The following is a 24,246-nucleotide window of genomic DNA, read 5'->3' on the forward strand; positions in this document are numbered from 1 at the left end:
AGCAAAATGAACAAAACTAGAAGGTGAACAAGATGATGAGAAGATGTAAAATTATGCCACACAAAGATTGGTGGAAATAACCAGAGGTGTTTAATCTAGAGAAGAGAAATCTTAGGATGCACATGATCATTGGCTTCAAATGTTTGAAGGACTGATATATGGAAGCAGAATTAGGTTCATTCTTTTTCTAGTTTAAGGGATGCAGATTTTGGTTCAACATAAGGGAAAGAATTCCTAATAATAGTAATAATTAGGTTCATGAGCGGAGTAGTGAGTTCTTCATTCCTGAAGGTCTTCAAGTGGAGGGTAGATGTCTCTTTATCAATCATGTTGTAAATGGGACTCAAGTTTTTGAGATCTTTTCCAATGCTAGGATTCTATGATTATTGTCTTCTTGTGTAATTTTAGTGGTTATTCAACATCTGAAAGGTTTATTTTTCTTTTTTTCAAACTTTTTAAAAATTTTTTGAACAATGAAGTTAACAAATATTAAATAAAATATTTCCTTACATAAAGCAAAAAAGAAAAAAAATATCAAACTGCAAACACCTACTGCTTATAGCTTGCTTTTTACTTCTAAGATGTTACAATTTTTACTTCTGAGATGTTATAATTTTTATTTCTAAGATGTTACAATCGAAACTTTTAAAATGTATTTATTTTCTTCTTAGGCACGTGGGAAAAAGCGTCAGATAGGCTGGTTCCCAGCTAATTATGTAAAACTTTTAAGTCCTGGTACCAGCAAAATAACGCCAACGGAGCCACCCAAGTCAATAGCACTACCTACTGGTAAGTAACTTAGACTCTTTAATTGAAAAATAGTTTTATCTCGAAGTTGGCTTTTCAGTTTAGAGTCTTCATAGTGAAGGTTTTCTCTTTCTCTATCAAAGTGTTCTCTTGGCATTTTTGATAGCTCTTGGAACTGTGTAGTACCATAGTACATAGGCAACTAGGTGGTACAGTGTTGAACCTTGAGTCAGGAAATCTCATCTTCCTGAGTTCAGATGTGACTTCAGACACTTACTAGCTGTGTGACCCTGGGCAAATTGTTTAACTCTGTTTCCCTCAGTTTCCTCATCTTTAAAATGAACCAGAGAAGGAAATGGCAAACTACTCTAGTATCTTTGCCAAGAAAACCCCAAATGGGGTCACTGAGAGTTGGATGTGACTGAAAAACAATTGAACATTAAGTACCATAGTGCTTTTATTGGAATTCTTCTAGAAAGAATCATGCTTATTTTTTACTTTTTTATTGTAAAAAGTGTTATTTATTGATTTTCGTCTAAAGATTTGAATTGTGGTTGGGAAGGCATGGCGGGGGGTAGAGTAAGGAGCAAGAGGTAAGAGTTTTTAAAATAATAAATGTTAGGAGAGGATGATCCAAGATAACAGCGTGAATGGAGAGAAGGAAGTCAGATTTTTTTACTTTATACACCCCATAAAAACCAACAAAGAGAAACAACAAAGAAAAAAAACCTAAAAATCCACACAAGAAAACAAAATTAAAACAAATACATTTTTTAAATGAATAAAGAATAAGAACAAAAAATATAATTGAATAGGTTGACATATCCCCATATTATGACTATAGACCTTATTATATCCTAAAGAACTCAACCAGTAAATCATACTGGAACCAACCATCATCACAGGCCAAAGTCTTGCCCACACTCATCTGGCTATAACATAGATCCTTAAAAAACTTTTAAGAGTAACATTTTAAATTGATGTCTTGATGCCAAATACTCATAACCTCCAAGCTGCATGTAATGAAAAGTTTTCAATATGTAGAGACCTTGAGAAGAGATCTAAATCATGTAGGAACAGGATGAGTTGTAGGCCATTGCTGTTGTCTTATTTGCTATTGGAGTCATTCTGAGGATGGTTTCTGTGAGCCTACAGAGGATGGGCTTATAGCATAATATTTTTATTTGACTACAGAAAGCACAAATCAACCTGTACAGTACTCTTTAGAATGCCTTAATGCTAGCATTTTCCTTCTATTGACTATCTCCAATTTATCCTATGTGTTGCTTATTTGTACATAGTTGTTGTATGTTGTCCTCTGCTCGTGCACACCCTCTCCCGCCCCCCTCCCCCCATTATAATGTGAACTCCTTGAGAGCAGGACTGTCTTTTTGCCTTTTTTTCCTATCTTCTCTATAGGATATAAAGTGCCTTACATATAGTAGGTACTTAATAAATGTTTGCTGACTAACACATTCAATATAAAAGAATAATATCAGGAAAGAGACTTGTCCTTGGACTATTTCTGTCTGAACTCCATTAAAAAAGATGAGATGTCAATTAACAATAATAGTAATAAAAATATTAAGTACTAGAGCAATTGAATTTGCTATAAAAATGAAAATTGCTAATAATAGCAAAATTATGATATATTAATAATGAAAATAATAAATACTCAGCAGTTGAACTTGCTAAAGTAGCAGAAGTTATAGAAAGAAAAAGAAATAAAAAGAAACCATGTGGGATATGCTGAGAGACTCTCTCAGACGTAGACCACAGATTCAAAGAATTGACACTGGCAAGAAAAGTTTATCATAAGACTAAATATAAGAAAAACTTTAAAAAATCATGGGAGGAAATCAAGCTAGAATTAGAAAATGCTAAAAAAAAAAAAAACACCACATACTTCATGGAAATAACAAAAAATAAATATATTATTAGAGAGTTGCCTAGGACAGAAATTTCAAACTTGGCCTCCAAGCAGCTACAAAACTTCCAAATGCAGCCAGAACCAGATTAAAATATAATTGGGAAATGTTTAACAAATAAAAATACAATAAAACACAGATCATGTTAATTTGTGGTTTTCCAAGTCACTGCAAGGCCCACAGGGATCTGTTTCTGCTTGAGTTTGACCCCACTGAGAGACCAGGGGACTTGTCCAGTGTCACACAACCATTATGTGTCAGAGCTGGAACTTGAACCCAGAATTAGGTTCTGTCTTCAAGGCAAACTCTATAGTGTGCTTCCTCCTATATGGAGAATACAATATAGAGAATATAAAAGGAATTTCTAAAAATCTAATGAGGCAACTGACAGTAGATCTTGGGAAATAGTATTGTATGATTGGTTGGAAATCTGCATAAAAAATTACCAAATTATCAAAATTATTAAAAAATACATAGACTCTGGATGACCTTTACCAGCTGTAGAAGACAGACCCCAGTGTGGCAGTCTCAGGATTTCTGACATCTAAGAAAATTTAGTAAAGCGATTTTGTTGAATTTAGAGCCAAAAGACCCAGGTTCAAATCCATTATATAACTGTGGGAAGGTCATTTTAATTCTATGAGGCAGCTCTTGGTGCAGGGGAAAGAGTACTGGGCCTGAAATCAGAAAGACCCGAGTTCAGATGTGGCCTCAGATAATTACTAGCTGTGTGACCCTGGGCAGGTCACTTAATTTCTAGTTGCCTCAGTTTCGTTAATTGTAAAATAAACATGATAGCAGCAGCTACCTCACAAGATTGTTGTGAGGATCCAGTGAGATAATATTTGTAAAAAGGGCTTAGTACAGTGCTTGGCATATAGTATCTCCCCTAGGGATCTGTTTCCTGATCTATAAAATGACTGGGTTGGACAACACCCTAATTCTACGATCCTATGAACAATTTTTCTAGGTAACTGTGAGGGAAAAAAAATCCTAGAATTAGCAAAAATATCCAACAAAAGACAAATATGAAAACTATAAGGAAATATAAGATTAAATGTAAGTATAACTTTGAAAAAGAAAACTGGTTAAAGATTTAGTCAGTACAGTCCTCTGAGAGTTCTCATGTTTTGATGTGTTCTGGTTCATCTGGTGAATGGGAACGAGCACCACCAAGTGTCAAAATCCATTGTAAAACAATAATTAAGTAATGATTTTCTAGTAGTAGAAAAAGATTAAATAAATAGATCAGTGTAATAGAATTAGAATCAGTGTGTACAAAAAATTAATGTTTGATAAGCTCGCACTTAAAAAACCCGTAGATAATGAAACCACTGTTCAGGAACAACTGCTGTGTAGCCAAAAGATGGGTTTAGGTCCATAAGTACCATAATGTCGCATAATAAACTATGTCAGCAATCTAAAATTTTAAAGTTACTTAAAAATTGGAAGAAATGGAATAAAACATTTACTTTAAGAGGCCATTTTAATCAAACAAATAGAAAAATTATTGATGGGTTTGAATGTATAAAGATAAAAGGATTTTGAGAGAGAGATTTAATGTTGGCATGGCTGCATAGGCTGGCATCTAGGGGTTCCTTTGCTAAGACTAGAAAATTTAAAAATAATGTAGATATAAAAAAAATTCATAGCAAATATAACAAAAACATTTTTACTTGCTTGTTGTTGATTTCTTCGGTTCTATCCTCTTAAAAACTTAAGAGTTTATGTAAAATTTTATTTTAATGGTGTTTTTTGGTCAGTCTGAGAGGTTTGATGGTTTTATGTATGTTCTATATATGCGTAGTGTATATACAAACACATATATGCATATATATATATTTCAGGTATTTAAGTAAGTTAAGAGATTGAGTTGGGAAGCAATTATATGGGGTTCTATTCATAAAGGAGAATATTGGCTTCAATCATGTAGAGTACATTGATGATTAAAATGATCTCCTGTGGCACTTTGAATGGGGGAGACATTTTAATGCACAGCATGTATTATTGTACCCTCCTAAAGAGCTAAAAGGGAACAATCTATAGTCTTAAAGCTGAGTTATTTAGTGCCTTCAATCAGGAAAACATTTAGCTGAATATATTCATAGCATTTGAAGGAAGATGAGGATAGACAAGCAGAAATCTCTTTTAGATTGTAATACTTGGGTAGCATTTGTGGTTAGTGTAGATGTGTTGGTTCAAGTTTCCCTATTCCAGTAACTATTTATTAAAAAAATATTTTTTCTAAGATCTTTTCTCTGGGAGATTTTAGTTTTCATTGGCATAGAAGGGAACTCTGGGTGAGAAAACTCCCTTTACCAATGTTCATTTGTGCCTACTCTGTAATGTTTTTGTTAGAGAGAATTGTGTGATTGATTTGCCCAGGGTCACAGAGCCGCCATCAGGCTCTGGGGACCCACTTACCAGGTATTTACTGACCTAAATATGTCCAGAATTCCCTGCTGACTCCATCCTTGCTTCCCTGATGTTTAGAATGAGAAGCCATCTCAGTTAATATTCTTCCTCTCCCTTTGACACTGTCAGGCTCAGTCACCACAGAACTCTGGAGGATGGGAGCCCAACTTAATTTGTTCTTCTCCTAACTTATAAGGCTGGCAATTTCCTGCCTCTGCATCCTTATTTCTGTGATTCAGAGTTGTCCTTTGCAGAGGTGAAAATCTTTTTCTGCTTCTAATTCTCCTTACATTCTCATTCCTATCCAGCTCTTCCCTACTGTTGTCGTGAGGAATAATGCCATCATCATCCTATTAGTTATATGGAAAAGTGTCTGGTCAACAGGGCAGTCAGTATATGGAGACTTGCATGGTCTTCAAACATCTAAAATGGAGACTCACCTTCTATCTCCCTAAACGTTCCCCTCTTCTAGATTTACATATTTCAGGGACATCCCTATCTTCTTAACCACCTAGCTTCATAACCTCAGAGTCGTTCTTGTGTCTTCCCTATCCCTCACTTCCAAATTAAATCAGTTGACAAATCTAATTGACCGTACCTCTACCACATCCCTTTGTATTTTTCTCCTTTTCTCCACTAAGTTGACCACCACTACTTCAGGCCCTCAGCACCTCTCACCTGAACTAATATAATAGCTCTTCCTGCTTCTATTCTCTCCCTAATCTGTCCTTCGTAAGGCTGTGTTATACAATGCAAATATAAATCTTGTCAACCCCTTGCTAAAAAACCTTCTGTAGTTTCCTACCTCTTAAATAAAATACAAATTTATCCTGTCATTGAAAGACCTCCAAAACCTGGCTCTAAACTACCTTTCCAACTTTATCTCCCTTTCAGAAACTGTGTCATAACCAAATTGGACTATTAGCCTTTCTTTGTATTTCACATTCCATCTCCTCCTTCCGTGCATTTCCAGCAGCCACCCTCAATGCCTGGAATGCCCTCCCTCCTCATTCCTGAATCTTGGAATTAATATCTTCCTTGAAGAATGGGGTCAACTCTAGTACCACCTACTTAATATAGCTTTTCAGTTGTTAATGTTTTCTTTTTCCTCACATTGACTTACTCATATGTAGGCATGTTATGTCTCCCTGTTGTACCTACTTGAAGTACCTACTAGCAAGTTCCTTGACACTTAATAAATGTTTGTTTAATTAAATTAAATAAAAGTTGTTGACCACCAAATCTGACAGTGCATCCTTGTTTAAACCCTAATTACACTGGACCTGAAACTGTGAGAGGTAGGGTAGCTAAGCCCTTTTTCTTTGTTTAGAGGGACCTACAGCCTTAGCATACCAACATGGACAAACTTGAGGTTCCCTAGAGTTATGAAGTCAAAGAGTAATGGTAATTAGTAATTAGTAAAAGAGTAATACCTGATCGTGGTAATGAGGATCTGAAGAAAATCCAAAGCACAAATTAGCTTGGCTTGGAATGACTAATGTAAAACTAAAACATAATTGTGAAAGTTCATTTCAGGTATAAATATAGGAGGTCCTTCTTTTCTAAAACTAATTGCTACTAGGAAAAGGGCACCTAAAATGAATGCACTTAAGATGGGAATCAACATCTCATAGTAAATTGGAAAATGGTTTGATTTGGACATTATCTTGAAAATTCCAACTAAAATCTGTAAAAATACATCTATTTTATCTTATTAATAAACAATTGAGATTGTAATTGCAACTATATGTTAATTCCTAGAACAAAGTATTACTCAAGTTGATTTTTGTTTGGTGTGATTTTTCTGACAACATATTATATATGATATTAGAATTCATAGTCCTTTTTTACATGTTTGACTTCTGCACCATGATTGTAGAGGAGCTACTGTTGTAATAATATTTGCAAGTTTTATCAGTTTTCCTCTCTTAATCCTTTGATATTCAAATCATTCACTTTTTGAAGCATCTGTAAGACTTACCAGCAAAGGTTATAAGCAGGGACAGGTAGCAGTTTAGGGGGAAGGATGTTTTAGCGGGAATGAATTTTATAAGTGGACAGCTCTTTAGTGAATATTTTCATGTCATAATGACTTTTACATCCCTACACAGTCTTGCAGGAGAGAGGCATGGAGTAATGGATAAAGAACTGGCCTCACTATCTAGGAAGTATGGGTTAAAGACCTACCTATATCACATAATTTGCTTTGTGATGCTTAATCTTCCAGAAAATTTAAAAATAAAATAATGGAGATATACATTGATCCACATTGGTTGAGGTTTCCTTACTTAGAGGTCCTAATGCCAATGGAATGACAATTCTGGATCAATATAAAAAGCAGCCTTGTAACCATGGAGACTGGAATAATGAATCCTCTGGTAAGAGTAGCCTTGTATCAGTAATTGAGAGCAGACAAAAGATACAAAGATGAATATGCTTAATCCATGCTCTAATGGAGCTTATGCTCCAATAAAGTATGATGAGAAAAGATACAAATAGCTTTGTTACAGAATAGAGTATGAGAAGTATAAAAAGTATGAGTAAAGTGCTGTGATAATTCAAAGAGGAGTATAAAGATCAGTAAATCAATAAGCATTTATTAAGTGCTTGCTATATGCCAGGCACTATCTTACAAACTAGGGATACAAATACCAAAAAAAATGAAATAATCTCTGCTCAAGAAGCTTATGTTCTATTGGGAAAGACAATAGGGTGTGTGTGTGTGTCTCTGTGTGTGTGTGTGTGTGTGTGTGTGTGTGTCTGTGTGTGTGTGTCTGTGTGTGTGTGGTGTGTGAAACCTAAGAGGTCTATGTAGTTGACTACACTAGTCAATGATCATGTCAACTCTATATTACCCTATTACTTGACTGTTCCAGTTCCAAGGCAGAGGCATATTTTACAATATTTCTCATTATTCAGTTCCTTCTGAGCCCCTACCTTGTTTTATAAAACTGGAGAAACTTCTTTTGACATGTATTTCCTTTTAGTATCAATCTTTAGTCTCGCAGGCTTAGACAAACCTTAGTGTCACTGGGTATGTAATTTGTAAGTGGCATAATGTATAATACAAAGACCTGTGGATCTCTCAGACCAGTGGATCTATCAGCTGTGCGAAAGCTTACAGCCAGAGTCGTCTCTAACCATCAACTGCAACTACTGACTTTCACAGCTTTGGAATCACAGACACTAGAATCATAGTCTCACATTCAACTCTGTCAGTATGGTACTCTCTTTGGGATATCTTCTCTCTAGGATAAGATGACTTAGTGATCTCAGCCTGAAATGCTTTCCAGTATTAAGATGGCGTTACATAGTTTGCGGAGCTCCAAGCTAGAACCATCGTTGCATTTGCAAGTCTCTTTGAAGACCTTCCATAATGTAAAACCTTATTTTTATGGAGTTTTTTTTTTAGTTCCATTTCCCTCTGTAGCATGCTACCTTCATTACGTTTAAGGAAAAAAATCATTTTGGTATCAAGCTGTTTATGTGCCTGATTCATTTTTGTAGCTTGAATTTATCTTGTTTGTACATAGTTGTTTGCATGTAGTCTCCCTCATTACGTTGTGACCTCTTTGAGAACAGGGCTTCTTGCTCTTCTTTGTATCTCCGGGACTTAGCCCAGGTCCTGGCACAAGGAGTTATAGAGAGAAGACCTGAATTAGAATCTCATCCAGTTCTTGGGACAAATACCATAACCTCTCTGGGCCATAATTTCCTTATCTGTAAAAAGAAGAGGTTGTGGTGGATGGATATTTAGGTTATCTTCCAACTCTTAACTCAGTGATCCATGATCGGTATTGCCCCCTAAGCCTATTCATTTATCTTACAGTGTGCCAAGTGATTGGTATGTACGATTACACTGCACAGAATGATGATGAGCTGGCATTCAACAAAGGCCAGATCATCAATGTTCTTAATAAGGAAGACCCCGATTGGTGGAAAGGAGAAGTCAATGGACAAGTGGGACTCTTCCCATCCAATTATGTGAAAATGACAACAGACATGGACCCAAGCCAGCAATGTAAGTAATTTTATTGGCTCCATTGCTCTGTGATATCTTAACAGTAAAACATGCAGCATTGCTATGATTCTGCTATAGTTTGCAGAACTCAAAGCTAGAACCATTGCTGTATTTGCAAAAGTCTCTTTGAAGACCTTCCATTATGCAAAACCTTATTTTGTGGGTTTTTTTTTAGTTCCATCCCCTTTATAGCATGTTACCTTTTTTTTAATCATTTCGGCACCATGCTGTTTACATGCCTGATTCATTTTCCTAGCTTGAATTTTGCTCATTGTTTTGTTTTGCTTATGTGTTGTTTTCCTCCTTTTTCTAGGAATCATATGTTGTCCATCCCCCACTCAGGCTTGAAAGTCCTCAAAGAGACCCACTATCCCATATCACTGCCCAGAGGGATGATGGGAGATGCAGCCTTGATCATGTGACTTCCAGCATGATCATCTACTGCCTTCTGAGTAGAAGAACACACTGCAGAGCAGTTTACCTCATTTTACATTAGTTGCATGTGATCGCAATGTTTGAGTTATTATTTACAGATATAGAAGCAAAAATTACAAAAATACACAGGATAGTGGGTCCTTTTGTGGCTTTCGTAGTTACTGGAACTGATTTTTTCCCCACCTTTGCACAGGTGTTTTCAGTAGTTTTCAAATTATTTTTAAATGTATATTTTAGCCTTTTCATAGAAAAAATATATAAATTAAACTACTTCTTTACTATTTTGGTTTTGCAAAAAGACCCACTATCAAGGAATGCTGCATGTGCTATTAAAAATGTTCCAAATATCCATAAATCTGAGACTTTTTTTTTCATCTTGTCCAGTGTTACTGATCAAAATGTCTTTTGTTTTGTTTTGTTTTCTACTGCCAAGGTACAGGTGTTAGATCAAGTTTTAAGCAAATTAAGAACGTGACCAGTTAAGCAGAAATAAGGCATTTTGTGCTAGTTTTTGTATGTTATCCGGTATACCTGTTAGCACGTTCTACATCCTGTACAGATGAAATCAATTTCCTTTCATGGCAAAAGATAGTACCCTTGTATGATACTGTAATCCAACTACGTTAATTTTATTTTGCACAGTTACCCTGTACCTCCATAAGGAAGCATCTCTGGTTTTGTTTTGTCTCAGATTTATCTCATTGGGGTTTCTTTTGTTCCCTGGGGTGGGAGGAAGGTGTTGTACATTTTCTTATCACAAATCAGGAAACTACATCCAGGTAGCTATTATTATTAACACCCCCAGTCTCTTTTTAGTCTCTGTTACATGAAGTTTTATTACAATTACTTTTCTATGACAATGGAATGACATCTTTTGAACAAGTGATTATCTTGACAAGAAAGAATGTATAGATATATCCCTGCAATTAATTTCCAGTGTTTACATTTTTTAACTAGACTATGGAATTTATATAGATTAATATTAAATGGAGCTTACAGTCCACTTTATGTAGTAGATGTACTGTAGCCAAAGCATGTTTGTCTTTTAGACATTAGTCTGAAGCTCTTATTAAAATGCCTGGTGCTGTCAGCACAGAAAAGAAAAGAAAAAAAATGTGTCTCAAGCACAATATATCAGTTCTACTAACGACTTTTAATATTTCATTATATTATGTTTTTATGTCTCCTTTTCTTCTGAAATTCTATGCTGACAGTGTTAAAGGATTCCTTTTTCATTTGTGGTGCAGATAATGAGTGGGATACTCCCACTCATTAACCTGCGCTTCATTATTTTAATGGATATGAATGTAAAATATATAACTATATAAAATCTGCAGCTTTAACAACTGTAATACAGGCTTTACAATTAACTTCATGTGTAGATAATTAAATTCTTCATATAAAGGTTAGATCCACATGGTTTTGTGTTTTTGCTGTTGGAATCTACCACTAGGCAAAGAATGGTGAACCAAACAACTAATGGTGCAAACACATGGGCTGTTGCCTGGTTACTAATGATTATTTACTCACTTTGAAACCCAGATTTAATCAAATCATCTTGAGTGACATCTTGCAGCTTCATCTTCAAGTCATATTTGAGTTCGCTTCCCCAGGAGTTAACTTAATATACAAAAGATTACGCTTACACAGTAGAAACAACCCCATCTCAATTCTGGCGTCCAGGATTAGAACTAATAACCTAATTGCAATGCCATTTGTTGTATTGTTATAGTTTTGTTGGGGGTGTGTGATTTGACTAGTAGCCTATTTAAGTCTATATAACAAGAAGCATGTTATATAATTGGGCTTTACGCTACATCTTGACCATGACAGGAGTACAGAAAGTAATGTTCCCACAGGTCAACATTACTTCATCCTCATTCCAGATCTGTTACCAGACTACTGTTGCTATGCATATTTAAGTTACTATTCAGGCAGTCGAGCCAGTGTCAACATTGTACCTCCCTAGGACGGTGGTCTCAATAATATGTTTGCTGCAATGATAGCAATGTATCTTTGCATATGTGCCTTGATTGCTTGACTTCTAACATTTATTCATTTGACAGATATTTGTCATGTGCCGTGGGGGATACAAAGATGAACGAAAATAGTGCATATTTACTTAGCTTTTTAAACACAATATTGTGCTTCCCCTACAACAGTTCCATGATTTAGATAGTATAAGTTTTATCCTCATTTTATAAATGATAGAAACTGAGGCCCCTGTAATCAAACTACGGTCTTATTATACTCCCAGGACCAGTAGGAAATCTAGATTATCACTTGATTTGTTTCTCCGCTGCTGGTTAGTTGAATCATAAATAACTCCCATAGGCTCTTGTACAACCATCGCCAGCTTTTAGAGGGGAGAAACTTTTCTAGGAAGCCTCACTGCTTCCTATGAGTCCTAAAACCTCATGTTATCGTAGTCTTCCTGTTTCCTTCTCCTCACACTCCTTGTGGCCTGAAGGAGTAGAGTTGACAAAGTAGTTAAGTTTTAAATAGTTTTCCCCCAAGAATAACTTTTGGCCTTAACTACTTAGGAAGGAGGATACCCGATAGCCACAATAAAGAATTAGTATTTTAGACCTTATTCTGTGTTTGTGATACTGGCAGTAGTAGTACCCCAGGAGAGCACTTCCATTAAAGGGACAAATCATTCGAATGTATTTGAAATTTTGCCCAATGACATGTAGAATCATACCTTTAAACCTCCCATCTCCACTCTTCCTCTCCTACCTCCCTCATATGGTTAGGAATGATGTAGTTAATGTGCTTTCATAGTGGGATGTATATCAATAATAGTGGTTATCACTATGTAAAGGTTTTTTTTTTTTAGTATATAAAATTAAGCTCTTTGGCGATCTTGTACCATATGACTTAAACACATGCTTATTTTACACCTTGGTGTCAAGTGCTTTAAATTTGCTGTTGCCATTCCAGATTTGTGTCCATACTGTCTACACTTTGGAATCATTTATTACAGCTTCTATTAATTGTGTTCTTAGAATTTTAAAACCTGATCATGAAAATTTGATCAGCTAGAAAAAAAAACATTCTACTTTTAAATGAATAAATAAAATATTACTAAATGTCTTTTTTTTTATTCCAAGAATGTAAGACTATGAAGTATTTCCTTGACGACCTTATAAAGCAAAAAAAAAAAAAAAGTGTAGTCATTAAGTCATTGAATTTGTTTTGGTCTGTTTGGGGAATTAATTTTCATTTAAACTGATGTATCAAGCCTTGGTGTCATCCCCAACTTCTGACTCTCACTCCACATATCCAGTCAGTTGCCAGGTCTTGTCAATTCCACCTCTATATCATCTCATCTCTTCCTTCTCTTTACTTATATGGCTGTCATTCCAGTTCAGGTCTCCAACATCTCACCTGGATTTTTGCAGTAATCTCTATTTGATCTCTTTGCCTCTCCAGCCCACCTTCCTCACAAGAGATTTTCCTTAAGTGCAAGTTGGACCATGTCATTCCCTTACTTAATAAAACTTCTTTTGTATATAAGTTGAAATGTAAATTCCTCCATTGGCCATTTAAAGCCTTTCATAGCCTGGTCCCAACATACCTTTCTTTCTAGCGTTATTAAACATTACTCCTTCTCATGCACTCACTGATGCATCCAAAGCTGGCCTTTAAAGACTTACGAACAGTAAGAATTGTTCTTCACACAAAATACTCAATCCTTCTCTTTATGTTTGCCCTGGCTATCTCCCAACTCTGAATCATACTCCCTCCTCACTTTACCTTTAAGTATCACAGTTTTGGGTCCTGGTTTGAGAAGGCAGAAGTGTATACTATGTATAACTTACATATCACAGGGGCTTATCAAGCATATCATTGTTGTAATTCCAAGTTGGAAAGTGTTTCTGTGAGATATTTTTTTTTAGGTATTATATCCTTCTCGAGTTAAAAGACATTGGACATCATGGTGTGTAAATAAATTGAATTCTGGAATGTTTGGGGAGGGTAGATTGTGCAGTTTTGTAGAAAGAAACATTGGTCACTTTGAATTCTGTATCTCAAAAGAAGATGGTGGGAAGTTTTTAAATGATATTTGTAAAATGCTTAGCACAGTGCATGGCACATAATAGGTAGTATAGAAAAGTTTTTTCCTTTGCCCTTATCTCTGTTTTATTACTATTTATTCCTGTTTTCATCAGGAATATGAAAAGTATCTATTTTTTTTAACTTGCTATCTTCTTCCACCACTAGATAAGAAGGCCAGCAGCATCTATTTTAGAAAAGTCCTCTGAACATGGTGTGTCCACTGAGAAGACAACACAAATTAAATCAAGTCACCTGCAGAGGGTGAACCATGTTTCTCCCAAATAGTGACTGATGATGGAAGGGGAAAGGTTGCTGGTGGGGTCTCCTGCTGTCATGTCTGAGTTTTGACCGAGCTAGATTCAGAGAAGGGTTTTTAGGTGATAAGGAAAGTTGAGTCTCTGGCCAGTAATCTGCTTAACTACCCCAGAAATGTACAGGAAGTGCTTTATCCAGAATCTTGCTCTTCACCTTAAGTCATCATGTTTGAGAACTTCAGTATTCATCTTCATGACCCGTCTAACGAAAAACTCTGTCCTGCCAGTTTGTCAACTTTCTCTCTTCCTGTGACCTCTATCTCCATTAGACTTAAGCCACTCACAGTGACGGTTACTCCTTAAACCTCACCTACACCAGAAATTGTATCATCTAGGCCAGCGCTGTCCAACCTTAGGTTTTTATTGAAACAATAGACAATATATTTTGATTTGCCATTTTAGTGAGAGCTCTGCAGTAGCTCGGCTTCGTTTACTAAAGCATTTATGTACATTTCTATGCTCGTAGGCAGGCCACATAAATCACACTGCGGCTGGGGCCCGTGGGCCACCTTTTGGACAGCCCTAATCTAGAACCCTAAAATTCTCCTTTCTGATCACAGTCTCCTGTCTGTAGTCCTTTCCTGTGGCTTCATTCTTCCAGATCCTTTTCTTCTCTGTCATCCTGACCCCTAGGTCCTCTATACCTGTTCTAGACCAGTAGTTCTCCAACTTTTGGATGTCCAGGACTCCCTTACTCTCTTAGAAATTATTGAGGACCCCAAAGAGCTTTAGTTTATGTGAGTTATATATAAATATTTACATATTAGAAATGTAAACTGGTAAATTTTAAAAATACTTAATACATTTTAAAATAACAATTACAAATCCATCATAGGCAAGCATAACATTTTTAGGAAAAACAAATTTTCCAAGAAAAAATTTAATGAGAAGAGTGGCATTGTTTTGCATATTTTTCCAAATCTCTTTAATGTCTGGTGTAATAGAAGAGAAAGCTGAATTCCCAAATATGATTCTGCATACAATCTGTTGTAATAAGTTGTTTTGGCTGAAATATTAGAAGGAAATCCAGCCTCACACAGATATGTAGTTGACAAAGGGATAGCATTAGGAAAATAGTTTTGACCTCATGGACCTGCTGAATGAGTCTTGGGGACTCCTAGGAATACAAGGACCTCCCTTTAAGAACCTGTCTTAGACCATCACACTTGTTCTGCCTTTATATCTTTCCCTTCAAAGCCAATCATTTCAACAAAGCATCTTTTTTTTTTTTGAGGAGGAGGAGGAGGAGGAAGAAAGGCAATTGGGGTTAAGTGACTTTCCCTAGGGTCACACAGCTGGTAAGTGTGTCAGGTGTCTGAGGCTGAGTTTGAACTCGGGTCCTCCTGACTCCAGGGCTCTACTCACTGTACCACCTAGCTGCCCCATTAAGAAAGCATCTTTTGAGCCCTGATTCTTCCATTGTTCCTGCCCTGCCTAAACATCTACGAGCTTACTGTGTGCCAGTACTAAATAATGAGATTACAGAGAAAAGCAAAAGTACAGTTTCTGACCTTAAGAAACTCACGTTCTAATGGGTGAGATAAGGTGCAAATAACTTGTGAGATATATAAAGTGAAAATGAAAGGTAATCTCAGAGGAAAAGTGACCTTCGCTGTTGGCCTGAAGAGGCTGTGCCGAGAGCTTTGGAACACCAACGGAGGTATTCGAGGAAGCCAGATGGTGCAGTAGGGGTAGTTAGGTGGCACAGTGGATAGAGTGCCAGGCCTGGAGTCAGGAGGACTCATCTTCCTCATTCACATCTGGCCTCAGACACTAGCTGTGTTACCCCGGGCAAGTCATTTAACCCATTTCGCCTCAGTTTCCACACCTGTAAAATGAGCTGGAAAAGGAAATGGCAAAGCACTTCACTCTCTTTGCCAAGAAAACTATGGTTATTAATAAATGCTTGTTCTTTCTCTTCCACCAAAACCATGCTAACTCTCAAAATCATAATATGTATCCTTGATTAGGCACTCATTGCTGCACACCAGTTTTTTTCCCCTTAATGTCTCAGATTTATTCAGTATCCCATATCCCAGAGTAGATTCTAAACCTCAAGCCCTCAGCCCTATCCCTTGCTAAACCCTCCACTTAATTGGATACCTTTATTTTTCTCAGTAAAGTAGGTATCAAGGTCACCTGTTGTGAGCTTTCTCATCTGTCACCCTTCATAAAATGATAATAATAATAATAATAATAAGCATTTACATGGTATGGTAAGGTTTACCAAATGCTTTACCAGTATTATTTCATTTTCTCATATCTCTGAACCTCTGCCCTCACTGATCCCTTTTAACTCCAGTTTCAGAGAATGACATAGGCCACTTTTTTGTCAAAGCAAAATCTTTCACTTGTGCCCTTCCTCTTGTCTCCTTGAACACTTACCTCACAGATCACTCCATCTCTCATCTTTAATCTCTCCCTCTCCACTGGATCCTTCCCTATTGCCTACATTCTTGGGTTCAGTTGTCCTATCCTAAAAAAAAATCCCTTCTTTGGATCTTTCTGTCCCCTAAGGCTTTTATCCTGTATCTGTCCTATCCTGTATATCTTTACTGCTAAACTTATAGAGAGAATATTCTAGACTTACTATTTCTTCCTCACTATTTACTTTTTCCTCAAGCAAGATCATCAATGATCTCTTAATCATCTAATCCAGTGGGCTTTTCCCCCTCAACCCTTATTCTCCCTGAATTTTCTATGCCATTTGAAACTTGATAACTCTCCATTTCTGGTTTAACTTCCATGATACCATTCTTCCTCACTTCTACTCCCTATCTATCCAACCCTCTCTCTTTCACTAATTCACTAACCTTCCTTCCTGTGTGTGAATGCCCCACAAAGCTCCCTTTTCCTACACACTGTCTGGCAATCTTATCCGTGCTTCTGGCTCCAATTGTTCCTCTACGCAGATGACTCTCACCTCTAAGTCTAGCCTCAAATGCGCCCCTAACCTTCAATCCTGTGTTCCTGTTGCCTACTAGACGTCTTCACTTAGAAAACTCACCTACACCTCAAACTTAGTATATCAAAAACCAAAATCATCATCTTTCCCAAGACCTTCCTCTGCTTCACAGCTCAGCTATATCTGTTGATGGAACTACCATGATCCCAGTCATGTTGGTTCAAAATCTCAGCAACCTCTTTATTCCTTTCCTCTCCCCCGCCTTCTAATCAATTGCCCAGGCCTATTGATTTTACTATCACATATCTCACATCCATTCCCTCCTTTCCATAGCTTTCAACACCATAGCCCAGGCCCTTGCCCTATATTATGTAAATGTTTGTCACAGCCTCCTACCTAGTCTCTCTGATGCCAGTCTTATTTTCCAATTCATCTTTCACACAGCCAACAAAAGACTCTTCCTAATACAGAGTTCCAACTATTTTATCTCCCTGCTCAACCACAACAACGATGAAATTTGAGTGGGGGTCTCTACTGTCTATCAGACAAAGTGCAAGCTTCTTAGCTGCTTTTTGTAACACCCAACAATCTGGCCCCAGTGTACTTTTCCAGCATTATTTCACATTACCCTTCATGTAGTCTGTGTTCAATCCAATTAGTATTTGCTAATTGTATATGTGGAAGGGTACTATGCTAGTCACTGATGAAACAAAGACAAAAGGAAAATTAGCCCTTGCCTTCAAACAACTTAATAATTGTAATCTTGTTCTATACTAGCTTACCTTGGACACTAATACACGCTATTCAGAACACACCCCTCATCATCTTGACCTGTTAAAAATCCTTCTTTTCTTCAAGGCCCAGCTCAGATACCACCACTTCCTCCAAGAAGACTTACCTGATTTTTTTTCTCGTCTTGCTAGGAAGTGATCTCTCAAGTTTTCCTTGAGCACTTTGTTCTGAGCTTTCTTGTGTCCCTGTCACGTTCTGCCTCTTAGCTTCCTTATTTGTGTATGTTTTGTGTCTGCCTATTAGATTTCCAATTCCTTGGCCACAAGGACTATGTTTTATTTCCTTTTTGTACACCAAGCAAAGTGCCTAGCACAGAGTAGATGCTTAATAAAAGCCCTGTTTGATTGATTGATTTGCATCCTTAGTCCTGAGTACAGTGCTTTTTTTAAAATTCATAGCAACTGGTTAATGGTTATGGAACAAAAACGATTTTTAGTCCTTATCAGATACATAGTCTCCTGATTAAGCAGTTTGAAGATATTTGAGAATGAAATGAGTCATTAAGGATTTTTGGGGGTGGAGATATTTTATTTTTACTACCTCACTAATGAATTCTATTCACTTTTATTAATTGGAAGAATACCTGAGAGCTTTGATGTTTTATTGAAACTGCTTTGAATTTGAAAGATGTTTTTTGACTCCAAAATAGAACCTTTCCTTACTCCTATTTCCATATTCTAAGTTGTGCCTCAAAGCCACCATCTGGTGTCCTTAAAATTCTTCTTGGTTTGGAATTCTTTTTTTTTTTTAATTTAAGGAGCTTTTTCTGGGCTGTCAGGGAAATGAAAGAGACTTAAGAAAGCTTTAGGGAATGGTCAATCCCATAAACATTAAGTGCCTACTCAATGTGCCAGGCATTGTGCTAAGTACTGGGGATACAATTAATAAAAAGAAAAATAGTCCCTGTCCTCAAGCTTATAATCTAATGTGGGGAGGGGAAAGACCACACACAGAGGGAGGCAAGAGAGGGGCACAGGTGATGTGGAGGCATCTTGTTCCATGGAACCAAGGCAGAGCAGCAGATGCAGAGTGGAGGGAGCCAGAAAGTCCAGCTTCTGCCCTCTATAGGGGAAGGCATTGGGAGGAGTTTGGTGTTGCACCCTACAACCCTCCAATCAGAGAGGAAAAGAGGCTGAGGGAGGTGGTGTCAATCAAGGCTTGGATTAGCAGGGTAATGATATTAGAGGTGATGAGTTTTAACCTATGGAGGGGTGGGGGCCGGGGGGAAGAGAGAAGAAAAAATTTTGTTCCATGGAATTGGGACCAGAAAGAGAAGCAGATGCAGAGACTGTCTTGTTAGTGTCCCAGTGATATTTTTGAAACTCACTATATGAAACTCCAAGATTATACAGCTAGTATTGAGGAATATTTATGTCTGTTTCAAAAGGTTTATTCCACAAGGGGAAAAAAAAAAAGATTTACTGCTTGTTTCTTCTAGTAAGCTTCCCAAGGCCATAATAAAAATTGATAAACTTGAGAGACAAACAGGAAAACTACCTTATGCTTGGTAGTATAGACAATGAAAAAAAATAAGATTAAATGAATATGCACTGAAGTGGCATGTCAGCTAAGTTCTTCATAGAAAAGACAGACCTAATTGCAAAAACAAATTGATAGTAACACAATAATAGTAGGAGATTTTAATTTTCCTCTGTTAAAACTTATAAGTAAAAAAAAAATCTAATAAAGAAAATGTAGTGCTGAACAAACTGTTGAATGAGCTAGATTTTACTTACCTATGAAAATTTTTGGATTGTAATATTAAAGAATGTATATTTCTCCACATGCCAGAGGACGTTTAAGCTAATCTTATACTATGGCATACGGGAATCATAAGCAGATATAAAAAGGCATCCTTTGTGGATTGTAACAAAATTAAAGTAGTATGTATATACTTAAATTGTCTCTTGTGCCCTCCTTCAAAATGTACCCGAGATAGCTGAGTATCTTAATTATCCCTAGTATTGGTTGTTCCAGTTTGGAGAGACAAAGAAATACTAAAATGTTAGTTGGATTGATTTATTACTGTACTCAAGTGGAGCAAAAAAAATGAATAGACATTAGACACTGAATTCTTTCAACTGTCTCTTCTCATTAATAGTCACAGCAAATTTAAAAAATTACCTTTTTAAAAAGATGCCTTTTATTGATGCCTTCATCATTATATCCTTTCAGTCCTTCTCCAGATTGAACAATCAAGCAAAGCCATCTAATACAGTAACCGCATCTGATAGTGCTTATGATATCCTGTACCAGTTAGGACTCTCCATCTTCTTTGCCATGGCAAGGAGTTAATCTTTCGTTGTCCATTCCATGGGATTATATTGGTAATCAGTTTCCTGATTAAACAGAAATGGATTGAGTTGTTAAGCAATTTTTCTCTTTGAAGAGTCTTCCTTTGGGACCATATTGTGATCCTGCAGCCACAGAACCACCCACTCATTTCAAATAATTGGTTTCCCTTTAAAATCCTGTTAAACTACTGTTCCTCTGAGTGATTCAGTAATAGCAGGAATCACCACATGAGTTTATAGATTTCTGTAATGCATCTCTTTAATGACTTATTCAAAATTAGTCTGACAAGGCTTTAGGTTTTCTTCCTTATAATCCTGGAGAACTTTGGCCTTTGATGGGTAGAGGAAAAAAAAAATCCAAAAAACTGACTCTCAATTTCATGTTGGGAACTTAGGATATGTAGATTTAAGGTAGAAAAAGTCAGGGACCTAAGTCCTTGCTGAGGATCCTAAAATAAGGTTTTCTGGTAACTTTCTGTTTTCATCATTGTATTAAGAAAATAATTCCAGAACTATCAGGGAACGTTCTTTCATGGATTACTTTTTGAAGGAGAAATGATTAACCTTTAGGCAACTAGATAGTAGATAGATACTTATTAAAGGTAATTAACTTTTCCTCCTTACTTCTTAGTCTATTGCTCAAGAATTTTTTGCTACCTTAGGACTGTCACCTTTGTCAAAGCAAGCAGATTGACCCACAGAACCAGATTTCAATGTACACTCTTCACTGTTGGAGGGAAACTACCCTGAGTTTCTCATGTCTCAGAGTTGGATAGCCAGAAGGGAAAAGGGAGTTTGCAAGGCTTCTAAATAGCATGTGTTGTGGAATGTGTTGGCAGGCTTCTGAAAAGCTCTATGATAAACCTGTCACAAATATGTTCAGTTTCTTATGATTGCATTCTGTGATCTTGCCAGCAAAGACTTAAGATATTCAGTGCCTAAACAGGCCAACTACTAATATCTTTTAAAATGATGCCATGTTTTGGCTAAGGGAGATGTATATACTCCTAGCAAGTGTATTCCCAAGTTCTGTCTCCACAGCAGTTGTCCCAATGCACTTACAGAGCGTTTTTCTGAGAGGTTAAATTGCTTCTCCTTCCTTCTCCCTAACACACACACACACACACACACACACACACACACACACACTCAGTGCACAATGCCATTAGACTTTGGAAGCTCTCTATTTTAACTAACATGCTTGCGTTATTGAGGGACTCTGAAGCCTCTCAGCCCACAAATCTGTCCCTTTAATTTGGACCAAGTCAAGGAAGAGCTTGCTCCTATTTTTAGAATCTGAACTAGCACCTAGTCTAGGAAATCCACAGTGGGAGTATAATTTTACCAGTCCTCTAAGAGTTCATACCTAGGGAAGAACATCAATGTAACCTAATCATAGCCATATGAGGGACTTGACCTATTCAATTTTCTTTAGAGTTCTCTGGAAAAAGACCTTTGGAGTCCTCAAGCCTATTCTCTAACCTCAGGACAGTCCCAGAGGCTAGGATTTGGGCATCTGCTTTGGACATAGCTGGTAGTCTGACTAAGGGATCATGTATTATTGCTGTGCCACCTCTCCTCCATATATCAGTTTAGATGGGGATATCAGGAGTGGCATAGTGACGTTGGTCCCTGTTATCCATGTCGTATTCCTGTATCAATATGTTTATTCCCCATAAGCTTTTCCTGTGTCCCCAGTTGCTTACAATATAAAGTCCAGACTCTGGCCTAGCATTCAAAGCCTTCCCCAGTCTGTTCTCGACTTACTATTCTAGCCTTTAATATTCCCAGGTCTTTCCTTTGTACCAGTCAGGCTGTTCTAGTGTCTGTCCCCCAAGCAAACCTTGTATTTCTCATAGCTGCCCTTTTGCAGAAGGGAGGAAAGAAGGAAGAAAAGGAAAGAAAGAGAAAGAAAGAAGGAAAAGAAGTAAGGAGGGAAAGAAAGAAAGGAAGAAAAGAGGGGCAGGGAGGAAGGGAACATTTATTGTCTCTTGTGTGCCAGGCACTTTGCCAAGTACTTTACAAATTTTATCTCATTCGATCCTCACAAACGCTGTTATTATCCTCATTTTATAGTTGAGGAAACTGTTGCAGTAGAGGTTAAGTGACTTACCCAAGTTCACACAGCTAGTATAAATCTGAGGAGGGATTTTAACTCAGGTCTTCCAGACTCCATGCTCTATCCACTGCACCACCTAGCTGCCTCTCCCATTCTTCCTCACTCAGTATGATTTAATCTTTTTGCCTATCCAAACCCTACCCAGCTTAAAGACCTAGCTGAGGTCCTGCTTCCTCCATGAAGCCTTCCCACACCAACACCACTGTCTTCCATGCTCACTCTCCCAACCTTTCCCTCACTGCCCCCCCAACCCCTCCTTTGGCCAATTGGGTCACCACAAGGCAGGTGACTACTTAGCCCCTCAGTAGGCACAGCCCTGAGTTTGGATTTTCTTATACTAGAGCTCACAATCCTTCCTTCACCCATATGCTTCCTTCATTGATTTATTTATTGATATCAACTAGCCAGTCAGCTTTCAGAAAAAGGCAGTACTTATTAGGGTGAGAAGAAAGAACATAGGTAGAACTGGGCACACGCTCCCACAAGTGCATAGAGAATCCAGGGGAAAGTGGGCACCTGAGAGCGCGTGGGGCAAAGGGGAGCAAATCTCAGTTTCCGAAAGTCCTTTTTCCGGAAGTCCTTTCCTCCCTTTTGTGGAGCTCTCGTGAAGTTCTCCTTAGATGCAGTACAGTTTCTTTCTTTTCTTTTTTTCTTTCTGGGCTCATTGTAAGATTCTTAAGTGTTCTTTTGTCAGTGTGTCTAGTTTGTCCTCAGATCCTGAGGAAGACACTGCCATCAGCAATTCCAGGGGCACTGCTGGGATGCCCTTGGAAAATCCAAAATCTAAGAACCTTTTGAAGTTCCTAAAATCATTTTCCAGGCAAGGGGAGCAGGGAGAGGAAGAAGACAGAAGCTCCCAATCTCTCCTTCCTCCCGAAGTGATTCCTTCACTGAAGTTGCTCTCTCCAGTCTGGCCCATGACTCAAATCCAGACTTGTTTGATATTTTATCTAAGGTCCATGGGGCACAAAGAAGTCTCTTCAGTCTTAATACACATCCCATGTAGATGTCATTTCCTTTCATCCATAAGTTTTTACTCTTTCCATGCTGATTAAGGATTTTTCACGCTTAGTTTAATGCCTTTGATTCATTCAATAAAAGTATTTTCACCAGAAAAAGGTATCAGTACCAGAGTTATCTTGTTAGTTGCTTGAGGTGGGTGGGGTGATTCAACTGACCATCCCTACCCATACCCACACACCCACACCTAGCCCCTCACGGGACTTACTGTAATCTCCGACTTCATCGAAATTTTATTGTAGTTATTGTCTTATACACACTTGGCACTTAACAAATGCTGCCTTGTGTTAACTTTTCATTTGTATATTTCTTATTTTCCAACTAGGAGGTCAGAGACCATCCCTTCAAATTCTTTGCCTCCCTTTAGTGCTTAGTACATATTCACTTAACTTTAGTGCTTTGTACATACAAGTTTACTTACTAAATATTTTAGTGACTATTGACAAGTACTCAATTTATTGATACTGACTTATTGATATTGATTTTCTTAGAGAGATTAGTGCTTTTTATTCTGGGAGTTTATAGAGAATAATAGTAATTCTAAATAACAGAATTGAAAGGTTATAAGATTTGCCCAGGGTCACATAATGAAAATATGTCAGACGGAAGACTTGTACTCATGTCTTTCTGGTTCCAGGGTCAGCTCTCTGATCACTACACCATTACTCCTTCTCAGCTCTCTAAAAATGCAACTTTCTTAGCAGGTAACAATGTGCATTGTTGGAGGAAGTTTCTTTATATTTTCATCCATGGGTTTCATGGCCAAAGAATTAATTTCCAAGTGACCAGCTTATTGGTGGTGAGCTTCTCTCTACTGAGCTAGACTAGTCCTCAGGAAGAAGATATCATCTATTACTAAGACTGTACATGCAGCTTTTGCATCATAAGATAATCCGTTCTGCCACCAGAGCCTTCAAGAACTTAGGGTTATCTTTTTTTTTTTTTTGTGGTTTTTGGCAGGGCAGTTGGGGTTAAATGACATGCCCAAGGTCACATGTGTCAAGTGTCTGAGGCCAGATTTGGACTCAGGTCTTCCTGACTCCAGGGCCGGTGCTGTACTCACCGCGCCACCTAGCTGCCTCACTTAGGGTTATCTCGATGCCATGATAAGGCATCTGGTTACAAAGCACTGTGTGTGTATATGTGTGTGTGTGTGTATCTCCTTTGACTTTTACAATAACCCTGTGAAGTAGG

At 37.4% G+C, this 24,246-nt stretch overlaps 1 protein-coding gene across 3 annotated transcripts in view; it reads left to right on the forward strand.

Moving 5' to 3' along the window:
* Positions 1–24,246, forward strand: part of ITSN1 (intersectin 1) — a 279,862-nt gene that overhangs the window by 200,291 nt on the left and 55,325 nt on the right. For 2 of the 3 annotated variants that reach the window (XM_036744719.1, XM_036744720.1), the window contains 3 exons: positions 672–789; positions 8,920–9,111; positions 9,425–9,893. In XM_036744719.1, the coding sequence (XP_036600614.1) occupies positions 672–789; positions 8,920–9,111; positions 9,425–9,426 (312 nt within the window). In that variant the 3' untranslated portion in view covers positions 9,427–9,893. Of the gene's footprint in view, positions 1–671; positions 790–8,919; positions 9,112–9,424; positions 9,894–24,246 lie in introns of those variants that run through there. The other variant, XM_036744721.1, reaches the window with a different exon arrangement.

The sequence above is a fragment of the Trichosurus vulpecula genome, chromosome 2 (genome assembly GCF_011100635.1).
Source record: "Trichosurus vulpecula isolate mTriVul1 chromosome 2, mTriVul1.pri, whole genome shotgun sequence".
Classification (NCBI taxonomy): domain Eukaryota; kingdom Metazoa; phylum Chordata; class Mammalia; order Diprotodontia; family Phalangeridae; genus Trichosurus; species Trichosurus vulpecula.